Here is an 18,497-nt window from a genome sequence, read left to right on the forward strand (position 1 = left end):
ATCAGTTTCTGCTGGATTGTAACAAAATCCATCTAACCTGCAGTCACACACACGTTTTGTAAGAGATGTTCTCTTACAAAGTGTGTGTGTGACTGCAGTGTATTTATGTAGATCAACGGCTTTCGGTTTGTCCCTTCAGTGGTCGTCACAGCGGAACATGTTCCGCACATTGATTTAGAATGAGTTCTTGAGCCAGGTGCCCTTTCTGCCGCAACCTTCCCCTTTTATCTGGGCTCTGGACATACAGAGTTTTTAAAGTATGTACTTCTTAGGAAAAACTACATCCAAGCTGCTGGCAACGACCAGAGAGCTACTCTGCCAACTAAAATGTACTTTCCTATACAACTAAACAGCAAAACCTTTTTCATAGTAAACGGAATGACTTCATCATTATGTTGAGGGAAGGTGGTTGGGGGGGGTGGCAGCTGTACAAAGCACTGGACTGTCAAGCCAAAGACCCAAGATCGATTCCGGAGTCCTGTTTCTGCCTCTGGAAACAAAGACACAAACATCAAACTACACAGCTTCAGTCATTATCGAAGCTGTTTCAAAAAAAATAAAAATAAAAAATCAGCACCACAATAACTGAAATAATTCTGAAATGCTCCTACTGGGACATGATGTAAAGTTTTGGGCCCGTTTTAACAAGAACTCCCTGCTCGTAACCACGACTTCCTGTTGAGGTCGGTCATCCGCCATCTTTGTCTGCAACCAGATACTCTTCAAATGTTGTGAAGAAACAGTTTCTGGAGCTGAATGAATTCAGATGAATGCAACACAAGTGAATTCTGTAAAATAGATTAGGAATTATTTGTATAGTTTGCAGCCTAATTTTAAAAAAAGGTGCATTTTTCTAACCTTTACTTTGTCATTTCAGTTCATATGTGTCTATGTTGGCTGCTCTGATCTTTACATTCAGCCTTTCCTCAGCATAAATAAATGTTTCTTTCTCTTTGTTTCAGAATTTGGGGATGAAGTGACCCTAACAGGATCTCAGCTGTAGGTGTTTCCATCAGATGAAACGAGGTAAGTGACTTTTCCTGCTAGTTTGCTCATGATTCTCTGTGGACAGACTCACTCTTCATTATTTCACAGTGAATCTTTGACGTGTGGATGCTGGGGCTCTGACCTAAACTCAAGAACAGAAACAACCTTGTTTTTAGGAGTAATCCACATCTGGATGCCAAAGTTATCATGAACATTTTTCACATAGCTCCACACTCCTGCTGTTTATTGATGAACGTAATCAGACGAGGATTATGTTCATCAACTTACCAGCAAACACAGGTGTGTGTGTGTGTGTGTGTGTGTGTGTGTGTGTGTGTGTGTGTGTGTGTGTGTGTGTGTGTGTGTGTAAGGGTTTATGTCAATAGATTTAATAGATTAAGTTACTGTAGAGTCTTTGAATCTTTGCTCTGGTTCTGTTAAAACACAGGAAACCTGGATATTAGTGCAGAACACGACACACAGCAGGGAAATGGGGGGTAAAGGTGGATGACAGGCTTGGACAGGGGGGTGACAACAGCCTCCCCACTTAATCTAAGGGGTTTATATTAAGCGGGAAGTTCTTCTAAACCGGCCTCTGGAGTGTGAAAATCTGAATAGAAACATTATATTGGTACTTGCTTGAAATGGAAATAATGTATCGCTTCTTCATCATTGTTTTCTGAGCCTGCAGTCGGTCGTCTAAATGCAGGACGTACCGGGTTAATGTGGACAGAGAAAGAGATTCAGCCAAAGACAGTGACGGAGGGTGAAAGTCAGGTAGACGGCAGAGATAACAAAATGTGAGAAAATGGTAAAGGAGACGTACAGCAAAAACATGAAAGCAGGGAAATGACAAAACCAGCAGCACCTCTAAAGTAACCTGGTGAAAACATTATGTGATTCCTTTTAATTCATACAAAGACGAAGCATAAAAATTATTTATGAGAAATAAAAAATAAAAACTCCTAAAATATTAGCACAATTAGGATTTACGCCTCCAAAATCTGTGTTTTGTCAGTTCTGCCTGCTCCCCGTCACCTTCTATAGCCAAACATTTTGACAGTCGGCTGTTGAAAAGAAAAAAAAAAAACAACAACCACTGATCAAACAACCTAAAAACAAAACTTCAGCATGTTCAGAGACACCGGACTGTGATCCAGTATAGTAGGTAACAACTGGTCAAACAGATCGACGATGTTTGGTTTGTCCATCAGCCATTTTTAATCAAAGCAGCTAGCAATTAAAGGTTCCTTAACCTTTGACCTTCTGAGTGTGTGTGTGAAGAACATTAACATCATTGGTAGAACAGTAGAAGGCAGGGATACAACAGTAAACTGGATGAAGAAAAAGAAAAAAAGAGGTCGGTCCAACCCACTTGTAGTCTAGGTTCACAGCCAACACCTTGGGTGTTTCAGACTTCCAAACCTGCAAGTATCAACATGGCAAGTTACAATTTTTAAGTCAGTCAGTCACTATTATAGGCTTGTGTCGTCCATTATATGAATAAATTGCAATTTAAACTGCACTGCTTAAGTTTTCATTTATATGCCCTTTATATGCATGCATGTATTTCCATGATGATTTTTGAGAATTATCTATCAGATCCTGACGAAAACATCCAGTCAAATTTACAAAGAGACCTAATTTGGACACATCAAAAACTAATAACTTGTCATAATAGCAGTACTAGGATGAATTTGTATTAGTTTTGAGATGAGCGTAAAGCCAAGACCGCGCTAGGCATTGTTGGATAGCTGCCTACGGCAAGTTCACACAATTCGCCTCCCAAAGCCTCCTCAGACATGGGCAGACCAAGAACACTTCCAGGTATCTGATCTGTACTTGGGCTTTGACTGGTGTTTCACAAATCCTTGAGAACGCAAGTACAGAACAGAACACAGATCGAGAAATGTGTTTTGTGTTTAAAAATGTCTTCACGTGGCCAAAACTGTAATTCCTGTCTGGCTTTTGTTTCTTCCAGTTTAACAAACTGACGTGTTTTTTATGAGGTTCCAAAGTTGTAGGGAGGAGGCTGGAGTGGATGACTGGGGGTGAACACATGACTTGTCCTGGTTCTGTGGTGTAATGCTGCTGCCAGCTGTCCGGGTAGACGGTGTGGTCCACCTGGTTATACGAAGGTTACATAAATGAGGCGTTAGGGTTTAGTTCAGTTCTGAAGAACTCAATGAACCTTTTTAAGTTAATGGTGTTTTCCACAATCCCAGACACTAATCTTCCCTACTCGTTCGCTTAGTTGTCAGCCTGCTGCCTGGATTAGCTTGTTCCTCTGTATCTTGGGCCTCTGTTGGTGTCCAAAAACTACTGAGAACACAGCTCCACTGGGTTTTGTATTTGTATTATTTGCCTTGACCAAAAGTGTCCGGCATGTGCAGCATCAACCTTTTATTCATTCAGAATAATTTCTCTTAGCGTGGAAAGTTGCACATATTCACTGCTGGAAGTGTGACCTGCAGGCAGCTGGGCATCGTCACAGGAAAAGGAAGAGTTACGCAGCACGGTGGAGTTCATGAAGGAGGGAACGAGCCCATTTTATTTCCAGACTCTGTCGCACATTTAGTGCTGATTTCATGCTGATTTCATGTATGTGTTAAAAGCTGAGCCATAACTGTCTCTGCTCTTTTCGAAGCACTGTGGAAATCACTGCATCTCCATCCAGAACAGCATAGTTTGTCACTCTGGAGGCTGTGAGTCATGTGTGACCTTTGACCCATTCACAGTGAGCCAATCATATTTCAGCCTCCACAAAGTCACACGTGATGAAACGACACAAAGAAAACTTAAGTAGTAGTTTTAAATACGTTTTCAAAGTTCTGACCCCTTTTTCTCGTGTTTGATCTAATCATTTATGACACAACACCACATACAGAGACTTGTTAATTTGCTCCGTTTAATACTATAAAAAGCTATTTTATTCATTGTGTTTACTTGGAATTTGGACTCAGTCCCTTGGGAGCATTCAGAGTAATTTCAAGCTGCCTTTTAATGACAACAGATGATCGTTGAGCCAGAGAGGAAACACTGAGAGGGGGGGGGGGGTCAACAGAGGCTTGAAAACATGAAATAAGTGGGGAGAGAAAGAGATGATGGTGTGAACAACACAAGATAATGAAAACATGTTTTCATATGCATGAAGTGGGGGGGCTATGGAGGAGGAAGTGGGGGGGCTATGGAGGAGGAAGTGGGGGGGCTATGGAGGAGGAAGTGGGAGGAGGAATTCAGTACGGACTCACAGAACGATCCTCCGTCTTATTTCGGCTGCGTTTCAGCAAACACGGCAGCTGAAGCTGTTTCTCATATAGTTCGATTACAACGCAGCCACAGGCATGTTAGCTGAGCTTAATTTAATCAGGAAATCTCCCTGACAGCGAGATCTCGTTAGCAGGAGAAAGCTGAAAGCAAACGACGTGCATGCGGCACATATGTTCAAAGGAAACTACAATTCATTCACACAAGCACTGATTAAAACAATCGCAGGTTCTTGGTCATATAAGGGTGAAGAAGCCAGTTCCTCTGTTCTGTGAGCAGCAGCTCAGTCCAGTAAACGCAGAACTGGGAACCAGTCTCCCCCCAGTTCAGGCCTGGGATTAGAAGCTTTTACAACCAGCCATTATGAGCTCTGAAGGGGGATTGGGAGGCTTTAAGAATTACAGTCGTGCACCGTGAAATGGTTTTTCTTTTAAAAAATAAGAAACTGGTTTTATTTTGTAAGTATTTTCTGGACAATGCTGGACTCAGTCTGTCAGTGATATCTTCATTTACATCAAAAATAGTGTCCACATGCACTGCGTTCATTAACCGTACCATCTTGTCTAATCGTCACGAAGCTCAATTTTGTGCTCAATCAGCTCATAGAAACTTCTTCCAGTTGAATTCAGACATACTAGCAGAGATTTAATCAGCTTTTAATTTGGTGGTGGATTTCCTCCCATTTTCTGATGATGAACTTTCTTAACTCCAGGAGATAATTCATGACCTGGAAGTGTCCTTGTATTCATCCCGACTCCTGCTTTTCGATTGTCTTAGTTTTCCATTGTGTTAATTTTGCGCACGATACGGATTCATCTGTAACTGGAGGTACAGGTGTAATTTCACTACAATTCTTTAAACATATTCGCAGCATTTAACCATCTGTGTAACCACTGATGGTTTAGGTGAATTGCGTTAAAGCAGGATTATAACTTGCTGAATTGGAATCTGTTTCCTACGAAGGTGTATTCAGGCCACATAAAGGCAAAAAAAATAAAACGATGTCAAGAATAAAGTTAAAAAAATTAACATGTCCAGTAATCCCGTCTCCTCGGTGAGACGGAGAATACCGAGCAGCCTGCTGTGTGGTTGTTGTGGAGCAGAGTTGTGCCATTGCTCTTAACCACATTAAGAAGTGGGCTCGATGGTCGAGCGTAAAACCAGCACATCGGACGGCAAAGTCCTGCTGTGCTGCCTTCAGGTGTAACCATTACATCCGTTTGTCTGTCCACTGCAGCTGTCCAGTTTGCACAAATGTGGCTCAGTCTCATCCAGACCCCAACAAGTGCAGTGCTTTCAGAAAGATGCAGAAGATTCACAGTGCTTAACTTTTTCCACATTTTTATGTTACAGCCTTTTTCCAAAATGGAATCAATTATTTCCTCAAGTCAACAGGCAACGTGAAAGAAGTTTGTTTGAAACCTACACAAATGTATTAAAAGTAAAAAGAGAAAAAAATTATTCACCACCTTTGCTTAATACTTTGTTGAAGCAACTTTAGGACCATTTACAGCCTCAAGTCTTTTTGAGTGTGATGCTACAAGCAGCTTCTCCCATTGTTGTTTGCAGTACCTCTTAAGGTGCACAGCCATTTTCAGATCTCTACAGAGATGTTCAGTCGGGTTCAAGTCTGGGCTCTGGCTGAACTGACAGAGCAGTCTGGGGTCCAGAGCTCTGGAACAGGTTTTCATCAAGGACGTCTCTGTACATTGCTGCATTCATCTTTCTCTTGATCCACACGCTGTCATTATGGGGTGTTGTTTGTAGAACTTTGAGGAAAATTATGAACATGATGGAATAAGGCTGTAACATAACACAATGTGCTGTGAATACTTTCTGGATGCACTGTATCTCCACACTAATTTCCACGGTATTAAAACGGATTCTGAAGTAATATCTCCCTAATTCATCGTCGCTCTTCGATGCATTCTGTGGAAAATGTACTGACCTCCTGTTGCACTTCTTCAGAAATATCACTGCACAGACGCAACATGGACTCCGCCCGTCCACAAATCATGAGAACTGTTCAGCAAAGGAAACCAGTGAATGCAACAAGTTCTATTACATCACTTGCATGTACCACTTAAACACAGTTAGGCCGACATACCCCTGTCTTCAGCCCGTTTGTCTGATGACTCCAGGAAACGAAGGATCCGCACAGAGTCAGAACCTGGGGAATGTGTTTGTAGAGACTGAGCTGAAGGAGAGTGATGACCAATGAGATGGTAAAGAAACCACATTTAAAGCATCCAGTCGCACCACACCCTGCGAGGGAGAGAGTCGGAGGGAAAAAATCAATTCCTGTGTGTGTGTGTGTGTGTGTGTGTGTGTGTGTATGTGTGAGTACTCACACACTTCAGTCACTTGAACATTTACACTCTCACCAACACACACACCCTCCCACCTCCTCACCACACGGGACCCTGTAAATCACTTGTGGGTCAAGGTTAATTTTTTAAGATCACATCTCCCCCCAGCTTTCTGCCAGACAGCCCTCTTAACACGCACCATCCCCCCCCATCCCCCTCCATCCTCCCGGAATTCTTTGTTACTCGGGGAATGTGCCTCCCTCATTGCACATTTTAAATCCCATTCCTGATGTTATTTACTATCTGTTTCATAATTTGCTTGGTGTTAGATTGGCAGTTGTGTACGTGCATCTTATCATCTCATCTATCTTATCAGTGCGAACACTGAACAAGGTTCTCAGTGGGAGTGATGTGGCTCAACATCTGCAAAACTACACAGTTTCCCCGTCAACTTGCAGTGGAAGAAAAGTAACAAAGTGATTTCGTAATGAAAAAGCTGCCACTCTGGAAACATCCACTGAATCTAACGAATTTGAATGAACGCTGTGGAAAAATAATCCCCTAATATTGATCAGAGAAAAGAAATGACATTTGACTAAATCACCAAAGGGACTGGTTCTGATTCTGGAATAACTCTTGAATATTAAAGTTAATTTACTGATTTACTCATCTGCCAGAATTTAACTGAAGAATTTAGATTTAGATGAATTAATCTCAGAGCATGTAATCAATAAGATTAGAACTGATTCTCTGGACATTATCACATGTGAAAGAGGTTTTCAGGGATCAGTTTCAGTGTTCATACTGTACGAGCACATGACTTTCACTTTCAGACAGACTTGTAAGACTGTGAACGTGTCCTTTTTTTAAAGCTGCGCTCTGGTCGGCACGTCCAGGCAGCGAGCAGCCAGAAGTGACATCAGCTGGTGCCGAGCCGGCGTGAATTAAAACAACAGGATCTCAAACAACCCGTTATCAAAATGTGCAAGATTGCAAATGACCAACGCCAAGCACAAACACAACTGCTGACATCACATAATTACTTCTCAAGCCTCCTTTTGTTTAGATCACGACCAAAATCCTTCTACTGTTTTACTGGGCAAATGTTACAGGGTAATGATGCCTAATGACAGCAGGCCATTCTTTCTATCAGACATCATGTTGAACCGACCAAACCAAACAACTTGCTCTCACTGGGAACACAACCAGCGTCGGTTAGAACGAAGTGTGACGCAATAAATCGACACCGGCTCAGCATCGAAGTTGAAGAACTGAAGAAATGACACACACTCTAAGACAAAGACTCATAATGGAGTCGTATAAGAAAACAACTGTTTATCACGTAAACGCACAATTATGTCGTCGTTGTTTTGTTAACAACTCGGCGTTTATAGGACCTGCATGACAAACTGTGGGCAAGTGGTTCCCAGACTCACTGTGTGTGAACTATACAAGATCTGATAAGGAAATGCAGTGGTCACTACAGTACAGGCTGGAGTCTGGTGAGGCTTTGATTTGAAATGTGCCACATAAACCTGCTCAGATCTAAACACAAGTTGGACGCAGCTCGTACACTAGTAGGACAATGCGATCCTCTGTATTCAACCTGAACTTTCCGATTTAAAAGCTAAAGCTCCTCCATCTGTACCCCAGCACGTATTTCTGTTTCAACATGTTGCTCTTGGTTTTCTAATGCTTCCCAGATAAGTTGCTGCTCTGTTTCCTGTTTTGGATGATCTGACACAGAGTTGATTTAAATGTTTGCTTCTTGAACGAACAAAGTGAACATCCAGCCCGTTCTAATTTCGGAGGCGTCAAAAAGCCCAACTTCGTCCAGTGTCTTTGCATTACATGCTGATGCGTAAGGTCCCCGCTGGTGATCGACGCTCGGCGCTTTCACCATAGAACAATAAAGAAATGTTGAGGCTACATTGAAGAGGTCACCCACAATGTGTTCGTGTGTGTTTGCCACAGGTTCGATAACTTCTGTGCAGGATGTCGGTGAAGCTGAGATTCAACTCTCCGTCAGACGGAAGTTTGGTCCAGAGGAGCGGCTCCTTCACTGGGTTCAGCTCTCTGACCGGGCGACGGCGGTGAGTGACGGGCTGTTACAGCCAATAAGAATCCAAACACAAAGGGTCCACTCTCGTGTGCCACACCGATAAACCCTGGTTGATCCTGCTGCACTGTGAATGTGTGACCTTCAAATCGACCATCCCGGAAGGGAAAGAAGCAGTTTTGTGGCCACGTTAACACAAAGAGCAAGCACACAGCCCAACATACACCATCAGATTAAGGGAAATTCACCTTAAAACTATTCACATCGTTCTTTTCAGCAGGCAAAAACGATGCCAGGGTAATTAGATTTTTATTAAAGGAGGGAGAAAGGACCTTTTTTAAGGACAGGTCAGAAAGGCTCCTCCACAAAAGTTGCAAAAGGGCTAAAAAAAACATTAACCTGAATCTATACAAATAAGGCGCAAAATGACAAAAGACACGAAATGTTTAAAATTGACCGATAACAGACAAAAGTCATCTAAAAGGAGACACACGATGGACTAAGACACACCTCAAAACAGATGCAAATGTACAAAGACAGACACAAAACCACTAAAAATATAGAGAAGAACTAAAAATGGGCACAAAGCACTGAAAAATAGAGCTCTGATAGGACGTAGCTATGATGTTTCCTCCTTCACTTGTAAGTCGCTTTGGATAAAAGCGTCTGCTAAATGTAAATGTGTGAAGCTCAAACATCTACAATTAGACATCCAATGAGCATTAACACAAACCCACTTAAACAAACACTGCACAGGAACCAGGGGAATTTTCCCCCATTTGTGTAAACCTGAACATTTTCAACTTTTTTTTTTTTTGCACCGTGAAATATTTCATGCAGATACTTAGATTTACTGATGTTGTTGAAATAAGCATTTGCTTTTTTTACCCTGAAGGTTCATTCACGTTATGATAGTTTTCCCGATTCTTGTCCTAGAATGTTCTGCAGTGACTGCACATCTTTATCTGTCTGCATAGTTCACTGCACCGTGTTATTATGGTATTTAATTCAAACTCAAGTCCACATATTTACCATGACAACCTCCTCTGCCTAAACTTATAATAGAACGACTTTAACTCCCCCCCCCCCACAGCTGTCAGGGCGAATGACAGGAAGCAGAACGTAAAGCTGACTATTCGTCTCAGTTAAATTACAGTTGTGGACTTCGACCTCATGCTGACTTTAATAGATCGTCTCTCTGTGGGGAGCTGTTTTTCACCACGTAGAACAATAACTGAAAAAAAAAAAAAAAAAATCTGTAATCTGTTATTGTCCTTTAAGATTTAAGGATCTTGTTTTTTGCTGAACTGTCGTGTGGAGGGAAATATCTTCACTTCGAGACCAGCCTGTTGCTCATCGGTGGGGCGGACAGCGAACGCACCACAGGCTTTGAGATGTCCTTTGTGACTGGAGTACGAACAAACAGGCAGATGTGGACTGTCTGTCCCACGAGAGGGAGAGGGAACACAATGTCCTGTTAAAAAAAAAAAAACTCGTGTGGAATGCACTTCCTGTCTTCACACACACACGCTCGCACAGGGTGTAAGGTGTAACAATGTCCTCACAACAATGGTGTTGTCCCAATTGTCCACATGAACAATTATAGAACAATTCTAGGTTGGATTTAGTTGGTTTCACTGCAACAATTGGTTCCATTGGTTTCATGTATTTTAGTACATCGCTACATCAGGTAGAGACTTTTGAGGACGGAGCTGCTGGACAGGAGGACAAGAGGAGGTTCGTGGATGCTGTGAAATGTGAGAAGTTGGTGTGACAGAGGAAGATGTGGGGGACGGAGTGAGGAGGTGGAAATGGATGATCGGCTGTGGCGAAGAAGAAGTTGCACTCGGTGGAGATCTACTCCTCTTGCTGCCTGCTGCATTAACTGCATCCCCTCGATTAGACAACAGGCTGAAGATGAACCTTAAAGACGTCGTCATTTGAAACGATTTGACATCTGCTTGTGCACATTTTACCGCTGAATTGCAAATAGACCAGTTTGTTTTTGGGGACAGGACGATGATCCTGGCCCACACAATCTGAAAGACACATGTAAACAGGCTAACGCACACTATTACTGGAATATTTCTCCTCAAGCCCTTTAGATTTTTACCCATAACCTCATGTACCACTGGGTGGTCTGCCATTGCTTTTTAACCCTGGAGCTTTGATGGTGGCAGGAACAGTACACACACACACACACACACACACACACACACACACACACACACACACACACACACACACACACACACACACACACACACACACACACACACACACACACACACCGAAAGGAGTGACCAATATCACACATCCATGAAAACACTTTTGTTTTTGTTTTTGAAATAGCTGAATCCATAATTACAGAGAACATCCTTAAAAAGTTGAGTGGAGCTGATTAAAAACACTTTACTGTCGTGTTTAAGGAAACAAACACTTCATGAGCGACTTTCATCTTTCCTGAATTTATGTCTCTGCTTTTAATTTCCTTCATTAGGGATACTTTTGTTTAAATGCCCTTGCATATGAAATATGCTCAAAACACTTTCCTCAGTGCTTTTGCTTTGACCAAAAAAAAGAGTAATGTTTGTTGAATTTCTCTCTTTTTGCATTATGATGAACACTGGTTTTATTCATTTGGAGGCTGAATGCACTGAGGTTGGGAAACCTGGTGCCTTCCACAGTGCATCAATCCAATGTTCGGCACTTTCCAGAGTGTTGCATCGTATGTGGCATCCAGCTGAAATATGGCGAGCCTCAGGGATGTGTTCTAGGTCCAATGCTGATTACACTATACCTTCTCCCAGTGGGTTCGATTCCGCAAAAGTAGTCTTTCCTTCCACTGGGAAAAAAAAAAAATGCTCATTACAATCTCTTCTTCTCATTTTAAATGAAATAAGCTGCACAAAACTTCCTTTTTCTAAATGAAGCAAAAAGTGAAGATTATTTGGTACAAACATTTCTGCTGATTTTACCCCAAATCGGTGAGGGCTCATCTTGGACAGCAGTCTAAACCTGATAAATCACATCAGCCCTTGTCAAGTCCGGCTTTTGTTTTCAGGTGTGATTGCTATCAAAGCTTCAGCTGCCTTTGAGCAGAGGGGAGTTAGAAAAGGCGGCTAAACCCCGATTAGCTCACCTGCAGCTGGTGCAGAAAGCTGTGGCACGTTTTCTAAAAAATACTGCAGGATATGAACACGTGTCCCTGGTTTTGTTTTCTCTCCATTGGTTACCAGTCAAATCTAGGATGGATTTTTAGGATTTTAACTGTTGTTTTTAAGGCCCAGAAAGGTCTCTGTCTACTTTACCTATCCAGCCTCCTGAAGCCACATAGGCTCACAGCATCAGAGCCTACTGGCTGTTCCTCGACCCAGATACACAGGCTTTCACTGTAGCACCACCTGCTCTGTGGAATGATCTCCCACTGCAAATGCATTTGTCTTTAAAATCAAACTCAAAACACCACTTTTTAAGCAGACGCTTCATTTACTGGAGCATTAAGACCATATTTACTTATTAATGTGCTGTGTTTGCTTTTCTATCTTGTGGTATTTGGTACATTTTGTATTGAGGCTGGTTGGCTCCACTATCTTATTAAATATCCGTGTATTGGTTTTCAATTGGCTGTTTTTTATTTTCTATTTTCTGTAAGTACTTACAGAATTTATCTGTGGTTCTGCAGATTGTTGTTGAATTACGTCTTTTATTTTTACTGTAAAGCACTTTGGTCAACGCGCCATATAAATAAACTCTGACTTGATTTAAAAACCAGCCATAGGCAGATTGGATCCCCAGCTGAGGCGACCTCTAAGCCAACAGAGGAAAAAATACTTTGTGTTTATTCATAAGATCCTCAATTTTGTTCTAAGAAAGGCCCTTTCTTGTGGATAATGTCTGTTTTTAGGCCGTCGTCAGCTCGTAACTCCTTTCGCTCCAAAGCCAAGACAGGAGGCAAGCCTCCCAGGATGCACCTGTCTCCCAGCAGAGGGGGTACCTGGTCTCTGCAACCTGAACAAGTGGACAGTGTCTTCTTGGCACTACGCAAAGGACTCAAGTATGTACTGTGTGACTCGATTCATCCATTCAGTCTCTGTAGCTGTTGACCAAGTCGGTTCCAAGTCGTTAGATTAGGGAAGAATCACAAAATGAATCGGAGGGAATCTAGAAATTGGAGTTTGGTTTGTGTCACTGTGCAGGTTTCTCAAGTCTTTACATTTTTTCTGTCATATTAAATAACAATACCTCTGATCAACTTGAGAAGTTTACAGGGGAATAAACGTGACATTTTATCCCACTAGGATGCAGTGAAGGAGAGAAAGCTCCAAAATGGAATAAACGCCAAACTGTACCTGATTAATTTGTATTTATTGCTATAAAAAGTGTTGATGTTGCGTATGTGACTGTCTGCAGGGAGTATCTGGAAGGTCACCAGGTGGAGATGGACTTCCTGTCGTCCCAGCAGAGAGAGACCAAGAGAAACTCCAGACTGGTGAGGGGAGACGAAGACAAACTGTCTGTGTGACTTTTTGATTTGGTTTTAGGCCGTAATGCTGATAATAACATGTTTTCTGTGTTTCCAGGCCTTTCTGTATGATCTGGACAAGGTAACTTTTGCACCCGAACCAAAGATGCCTCATCGTGTTTTGAGTGGCTGATGCACTAAAAGTTGAAATCTAAAATGGTGTTTTCTGCTCTCACAGGAGATACGAGCGCTGGAGAGATACATTCGACGACTGGAATTTCAGATCAGCAAGGTAACAAGGTGTTTTTTTTTGGTTTTGAGTTTTCTTCAAACATTTAAGGGACAAATATTTCTACTGCATTTTAAATAGAAAAGGGAAAAAATGAAATTGATGTTGTCGCTCTCAGTCCTCTCAGCCCTGATCCCAGAGCTGCCCTCTCTCTTTGATCCTCTCTCGTCTCTGCAGGTTGAGGAGCTGTACGAAACCTACTGCATCCAGTGGAGGTTGTGTCAGGGAGCGGTCAACATGAAGAGGGCCTTCTCGCTGTCCCCGTCCACAAGAGCCTCCAGAGAGAGTCTGCTGGAGCTCAACCGCAACCACAGACACAGCCTGAAGGTACTGGACTGCAGAGAACAGAAACTTTTTAAAGAAGCCGTATAATGCAAAACATTGGGTTTATGTTTTTTAATACTGGGGCTCCACTGAAAATATAAAAAAAAACAACGATATGTTTTTCTTTATGCAATTATGCAAAACGTCCCTGTTTGGAGCTTTGCTATTGTTGAATATGGATTTACATCACATCACAACTGAAAATTAGGAAAGTCCCGATTCCACTTCATCCCAGACTGAGTACAAGTACTTACATTTGAGTGCTAAACTATTTAGCTTCTAGTATGAGTTGCTGGACAGTAAAATCTTCATTATCATTTGCAGTTCTGCAAATCCTGCGAGAAGGGAATTATGGTGGCGACTGGTGTTTAATGAATGAAGCAACATTTGTAAAAATGATGATAAATAAAATACAGATGCTAGATGGAGAGGTGTGAACAACATGGACTGTAGTCTACACAGGAACAAGAAGGTCAAATAAATTACTTAAAAATAAAGAGATGTTCAGGTTACTGCCAAATGTTGTGACTGTCACAAATATTAAATTTTATTTTTTAATATTCTTGAAACATGAGTGTTAGTAACTAGATCTAGGGCTTTAGCACAACAGAGTTTATATTCAGCTTTACTCTTGTTGTCATCAATTATCTTCAAACAGCTGAATCACGGGCATCACAATTTTCACATTTTAATACGGCGATAAACAGCATTTTCCTGTCTCAGCGCACAAGATATTCACTGTGCACGTTTGCAGCGTGTTTCTGCTGCAGTTCTGATGTTTTAATGCATCTCGGGTGTAAAACATGAATCACTGTTGTGTGATGTGTGACCATGTGCACAGCAGACCTACGGGATTTTATAGCTTTACGTCTTAATGGGAAATTTCTGCAAACGTTTGAGTTTTTTTTTTTGTTTTTTTTTATATTACGTGAACTTGTAGATCGAGAGAAAACACAGTCAGGAAAGTCTGACCTCAGCATGACAGAAATGCTCACCACTTTCTGAGGCAGGTTTCATGCTGTAGCCGTTAGTGGGTCGTTATCAGTCGGCGTGTTCACGTGCACCTAAGTAACCAGATTACAGTTGGTTTCTGAGGTGCAGTAACTGTAAACCTGGTTTCTCTATTTGGGGTAAAGGGTTTACTGGACCTGATTTTTCTCCACCCGCCATGTAAACACGCGAGCAGGGTTCTGATCGGTGTTCTCCAGCAGCACATTTGAACTTTTTCTTCAACTTTATTTACATGGCGCCAATTCACAACATGGTCGTCTCAAGGCTCCTTTACACGTGGAGCGTGTGCAGAACAAAAGACTCCGATGGGGCAATTAGCGGAGTGAAAGGCTGAATGAGGGCGAGATCGTTATGGAGCGACGGCAGATGAACATGTGATATAATGTCTGTACTGCAACTGCAGCTCACTTCAAACTACTTTTACTGCCTACACATAAAACAGCTGCTTAAAGCTGGATGTTCTGCACTACACACTGATGAAAAAATAATTACTGACAAACATTTAGCACATTTTGTTAAAAAAAAACCCCCAGATTTCTCCACATTTTAGAAATTTGCTAAAAGAGCTGAAAAATCCTGGACAGACTCGCTGATAAAAACTTCACACAGACATTTTGCCTGGAATGGAAATAATGTGTAAATTGGGCTGCAGCCACAAACGTGTGGAATAAAACCACAAACCTTTGGCAGCAAGAATCCACACAGATACTCAACAGTGGAAGGATTCGCACAGAATGTTATAGTCTGAATGAATCTATTCAGAATATTCTGTCGATGCTGCAAACCTGATCAATTTCATCACCACAGACAATTAAAAAGATGAAATAAAATTCAGGGTTTCTCGATTTTTTTTCAGAGAATCTTTGAAGTGTTTGCTGTAACTGAAATCTAGAAGCTGCCACTTATCCTTCGTCTCCACAGAGCCGAGGGCCAGCACTCGCCTCTAATGGACGCAACTCTGCCAAATGAAATAATGTGGTGTGTGAGTGACGACTCCAGAGAGATTTGTCTGTTTGCAGCCACAGGAGAAGGGTCATTAGCAGACAACAGAAGACTCATTCATAACTTCTGTCTCTGGTCTCTCGTCCTCAAACCCATCTCACTCGTTCCATCACGTGCACCCTCCTTTGTATCGAGCCTACTTATCATCTCCATTCACTTATTAAACCGCTTTATTATTTTATTTTTGCCTTTTTATCTTGTACATTTTGCAACATTTTCCTTTTTTTTTTTTTTTTCCCCCCAATTCAAAAATTCCTCCCGTCACATGGAGACATTCGTCATATAAGACATGTGCGCACAGAACTACCGTTGTTGCAGTTTCACACAGAGGGAATGAGCTTCTTGACCAAGCGTGATGACCACTCGGCCTTCGGCAGAGGTCAGCACCTATTGAATGTAGCGCCAGCATCTGTGTACGTCTCCATGGCAACATTCAAAAAAACATTTATTTTTGTGAGACCTCTGCAAATGAACAGTCTTACACACAGGACACTGATGCTATGCATATGTTGAGTAAAGTGGATGACGAATTTGCAAATCGCTCATGAAACAAATGATGAAATTATTAAAACAAACGCTTGCTCCTGCTCCTGCACGTACATGCAAACTCCACGCAGAAATGCCACAGCCGGCAGGTCGATTCAAACCGGGGACCTTGTATCTGTGCTGCTATGGAATTTCATCAGGATTAGGCACAAAATGAGAAGGTTAGGCTTAAGGAAAGATCGCGCACCAAGCTGATAATCAGCCGGTGGTTGTGGTATGTGCTTTTCAGCTGATTCCGCATTCGGATGCAACATCGATTTTTAAAGGGGGAACACTCTCACTGGCCATTCAGCTCAGGTAGTCGGGTCACAAGAAGAGAACCAGTATTGTAACTTTTTCTCCCCCACATTTAATTGGAAGTGGCAGGGCCTCCACTCTCTCTGATCAGTCTTTCAACACACAATTGTACTATCCAAGGCTAATCCAGCATAACCTGGACGACCAACATCTCCAGCTCGGGACAGTATGTCGCAGGTTATACCCAGTTTTCCTGTCAGCATCGTCACGGTCAGCTATCAAATATCAAATAAAGGCTAAAATACCAAAAGATTGATGAGATCAAAACAGCATTGCATTTAAAAAATGAGTTGGTATTAAAATATGGTGCAAGAAAGTCAGTTTGAGTAATATTGGCCGTGACTTGGCAGGTTCATCACGCCAGCAACACCCAGAGTGGTGTGAAATGTATGAGATGGTAGGAGAAAGGTTGGCTCAGCAGCAATCATTTCCCTCCTCCTCTGTTTTGACACTTGTGGATAAAAAGCAGGAATTGGAACAAGGCTACAACAGCATTTGTATTTATATTAGCAAGATGATGGAACAGCCAAGGCTGAGCGCGGAGCATCTTGTTTGAGTCGTCTGCGTCTGAACTGTGGCGGCGTTTCACAATAATGCAGAGGATGTGATTTATGATGTCTTACATTTGTGTGTCTCCCAAGCAGCAGAGTTAGGAGCCTAAAGAGAAGCCAAGAATCACTCCAACACATCCACCACATAAACAAACCTGTGAAAGACAGACACTTAGTTCTAATGAGCTTCGTGTTCGGGTCCTTGGTCCGTTTACCACCTGTGTTTACAACATTAAGTCATAAATTGGCTGCTTGGTTCGGAGTTTAGGCCTCGTGCACACGTTTGGGCTGCAGCGTGTGAGCAGCAGCCATCGGGTGCAAACGTGCTGCTGCTTTGTAGTAACTCAAGCTCTTTGGAAGGAATTTGATTTTTAAAAAAATGATATAACAAAACTTAATTCATTATCTTTCATAACTCATTGAAAGTAGTTACTGTAATTGTTTTTTAAAAAAAGTTGTTTTTATGCCTAAAATTTTTTTTTTCGCGTGAACATCTCTTTGTCCAGAAAACAAAGGATATAATGTTGTCACTTTTTTTTTAATGGAAAACATTACAAACATTCCCAAACAGCAGCAGCAGTCGTAAGCAGCTCACTGAAGGAAGTAGTTTTAATGTACCAACAGTATAGTAATTAGCAACGTGAGCGAGAAGTTATTGGCCAATTTCTGCTGTAGTAATGAAAACAACGGCTTCAGAGTCAATGTTCTGATGAAGACCGTTGTAGAGGTGATCTTACTCGTATCCGATGGTCCAGCAAGTACTTGACTCACAGGGGAAACCCTGTCGGCTCACACATACCCGGCTCCTAATTGTGCTCCAATACTGGAAACATTCACAAACTTAATGTTGGCAACAATTACTGACCTCTGTCCTCACTCTGCACAGAGAATACGTGAAAAAGCATTTTGGCAAAAATCAGCTGTAGGGAAAAGTCTGAACATCCTGGTGAATCTGTTTCTTCTCTGCAGGACATGTCCGTTATGGAGGAAGAGTTAGAAGTCCTCCTCGGAGAGCTACACATCAAAATGAAAGGTGCGCACACTCCAAAAACAGGTCACAGGTCACAGGTCATCAGTAACTTGTTGTTTTCCAAATTTTTAACACGTGTTTGCACTTGCAGGACTCATCGGCTTCGCTCGACTCTGCCCTGGAGACCAGTACGAGGTGTTTGTTTTTCATTAGTTACAGAGCTTTAGCACGAAAAACCACACTGACGATTCCGTGTGTGTGTGTGTGTGTGTGTGTGTGTGTGTGTGTGTGTGGAAAGTAGGGGAAACGTGTGAGCACTGTAAAGATTATTTCAAAGTAACTAAAACAAGCACATCTTAGTTATGTGCATCACTTTCTAGTGCCAACTGTTGGCACAGCCGATGGTAAAGTCCGGTTTGG

General features: G+C 42.0%; 1 protein-coding gene across 2 annotated transcripts in view; it reads left to right on the top strand.

Annotated features, from left to right (window-relative positions):
• ripor3 (RIPOR family member 3) overlaps window positions 1–18,497 on the top strand; it is a 43,126-nt gene that overhangs the window by 14,957 nt on the left and 9,672 nt on the right. The window contains exons 2-10 of one of the 2 annotated variants that reach the window (XM_067506054.1): window positions 963–1,026; window positions 8,538–8,656; window positions 12,530–12,679; window positions 13,036–13,114; window positions 13,206–13,229; window positions 13,326–13,379; window positions 13,554–13,703; window positions 18,077–18,140; window positions 18,229–18,272. In XM_067506054.1, the coding sequence (XP_067362155.1) occupies window positions 8,559–8,656; window positions 12,530–12,679; window positions 13,036–13,114; window positions 13,206–13,229; window positions 13,326–13,379; window positions 13,554–13,703; window positions 18,077–18,140; window positions 18,229–18,272 (663 nt within the window). In that variant the 5' untranslated portion in view covers window positions 963–1,026; window positions 8,538–8,558. The remainder of the gene's footprint in view (window positions 1–962; window positions 1,027–8,537; window positions 8,657–12,529; window positions 12,680–13,035; window positions 13,115–13,205; window positions 13,230–13,325; window positions 13,380–13,553; window positions 13,704–18,076; window positions 18,141–18,228; window positions 18,273–18,497) is intronic. The other variant, XM_067506055.1, reaches the window with a different exon arrangement.

The sequence above is a fragment of the Channa argus genome, chromosome 5, assembly GCF_033026475.1.
Source record: "Channa argus isolate prfri chromosome 5, Channa argus male v1.0, whole genome shotgun sequence".
NCBI classification, from domain to species: domain Eukaryota; kingdom Metazoa; phylum Chordata; class Actinopteri; order Anabantiformes; family Channidae; genus Channa; species Channa argus.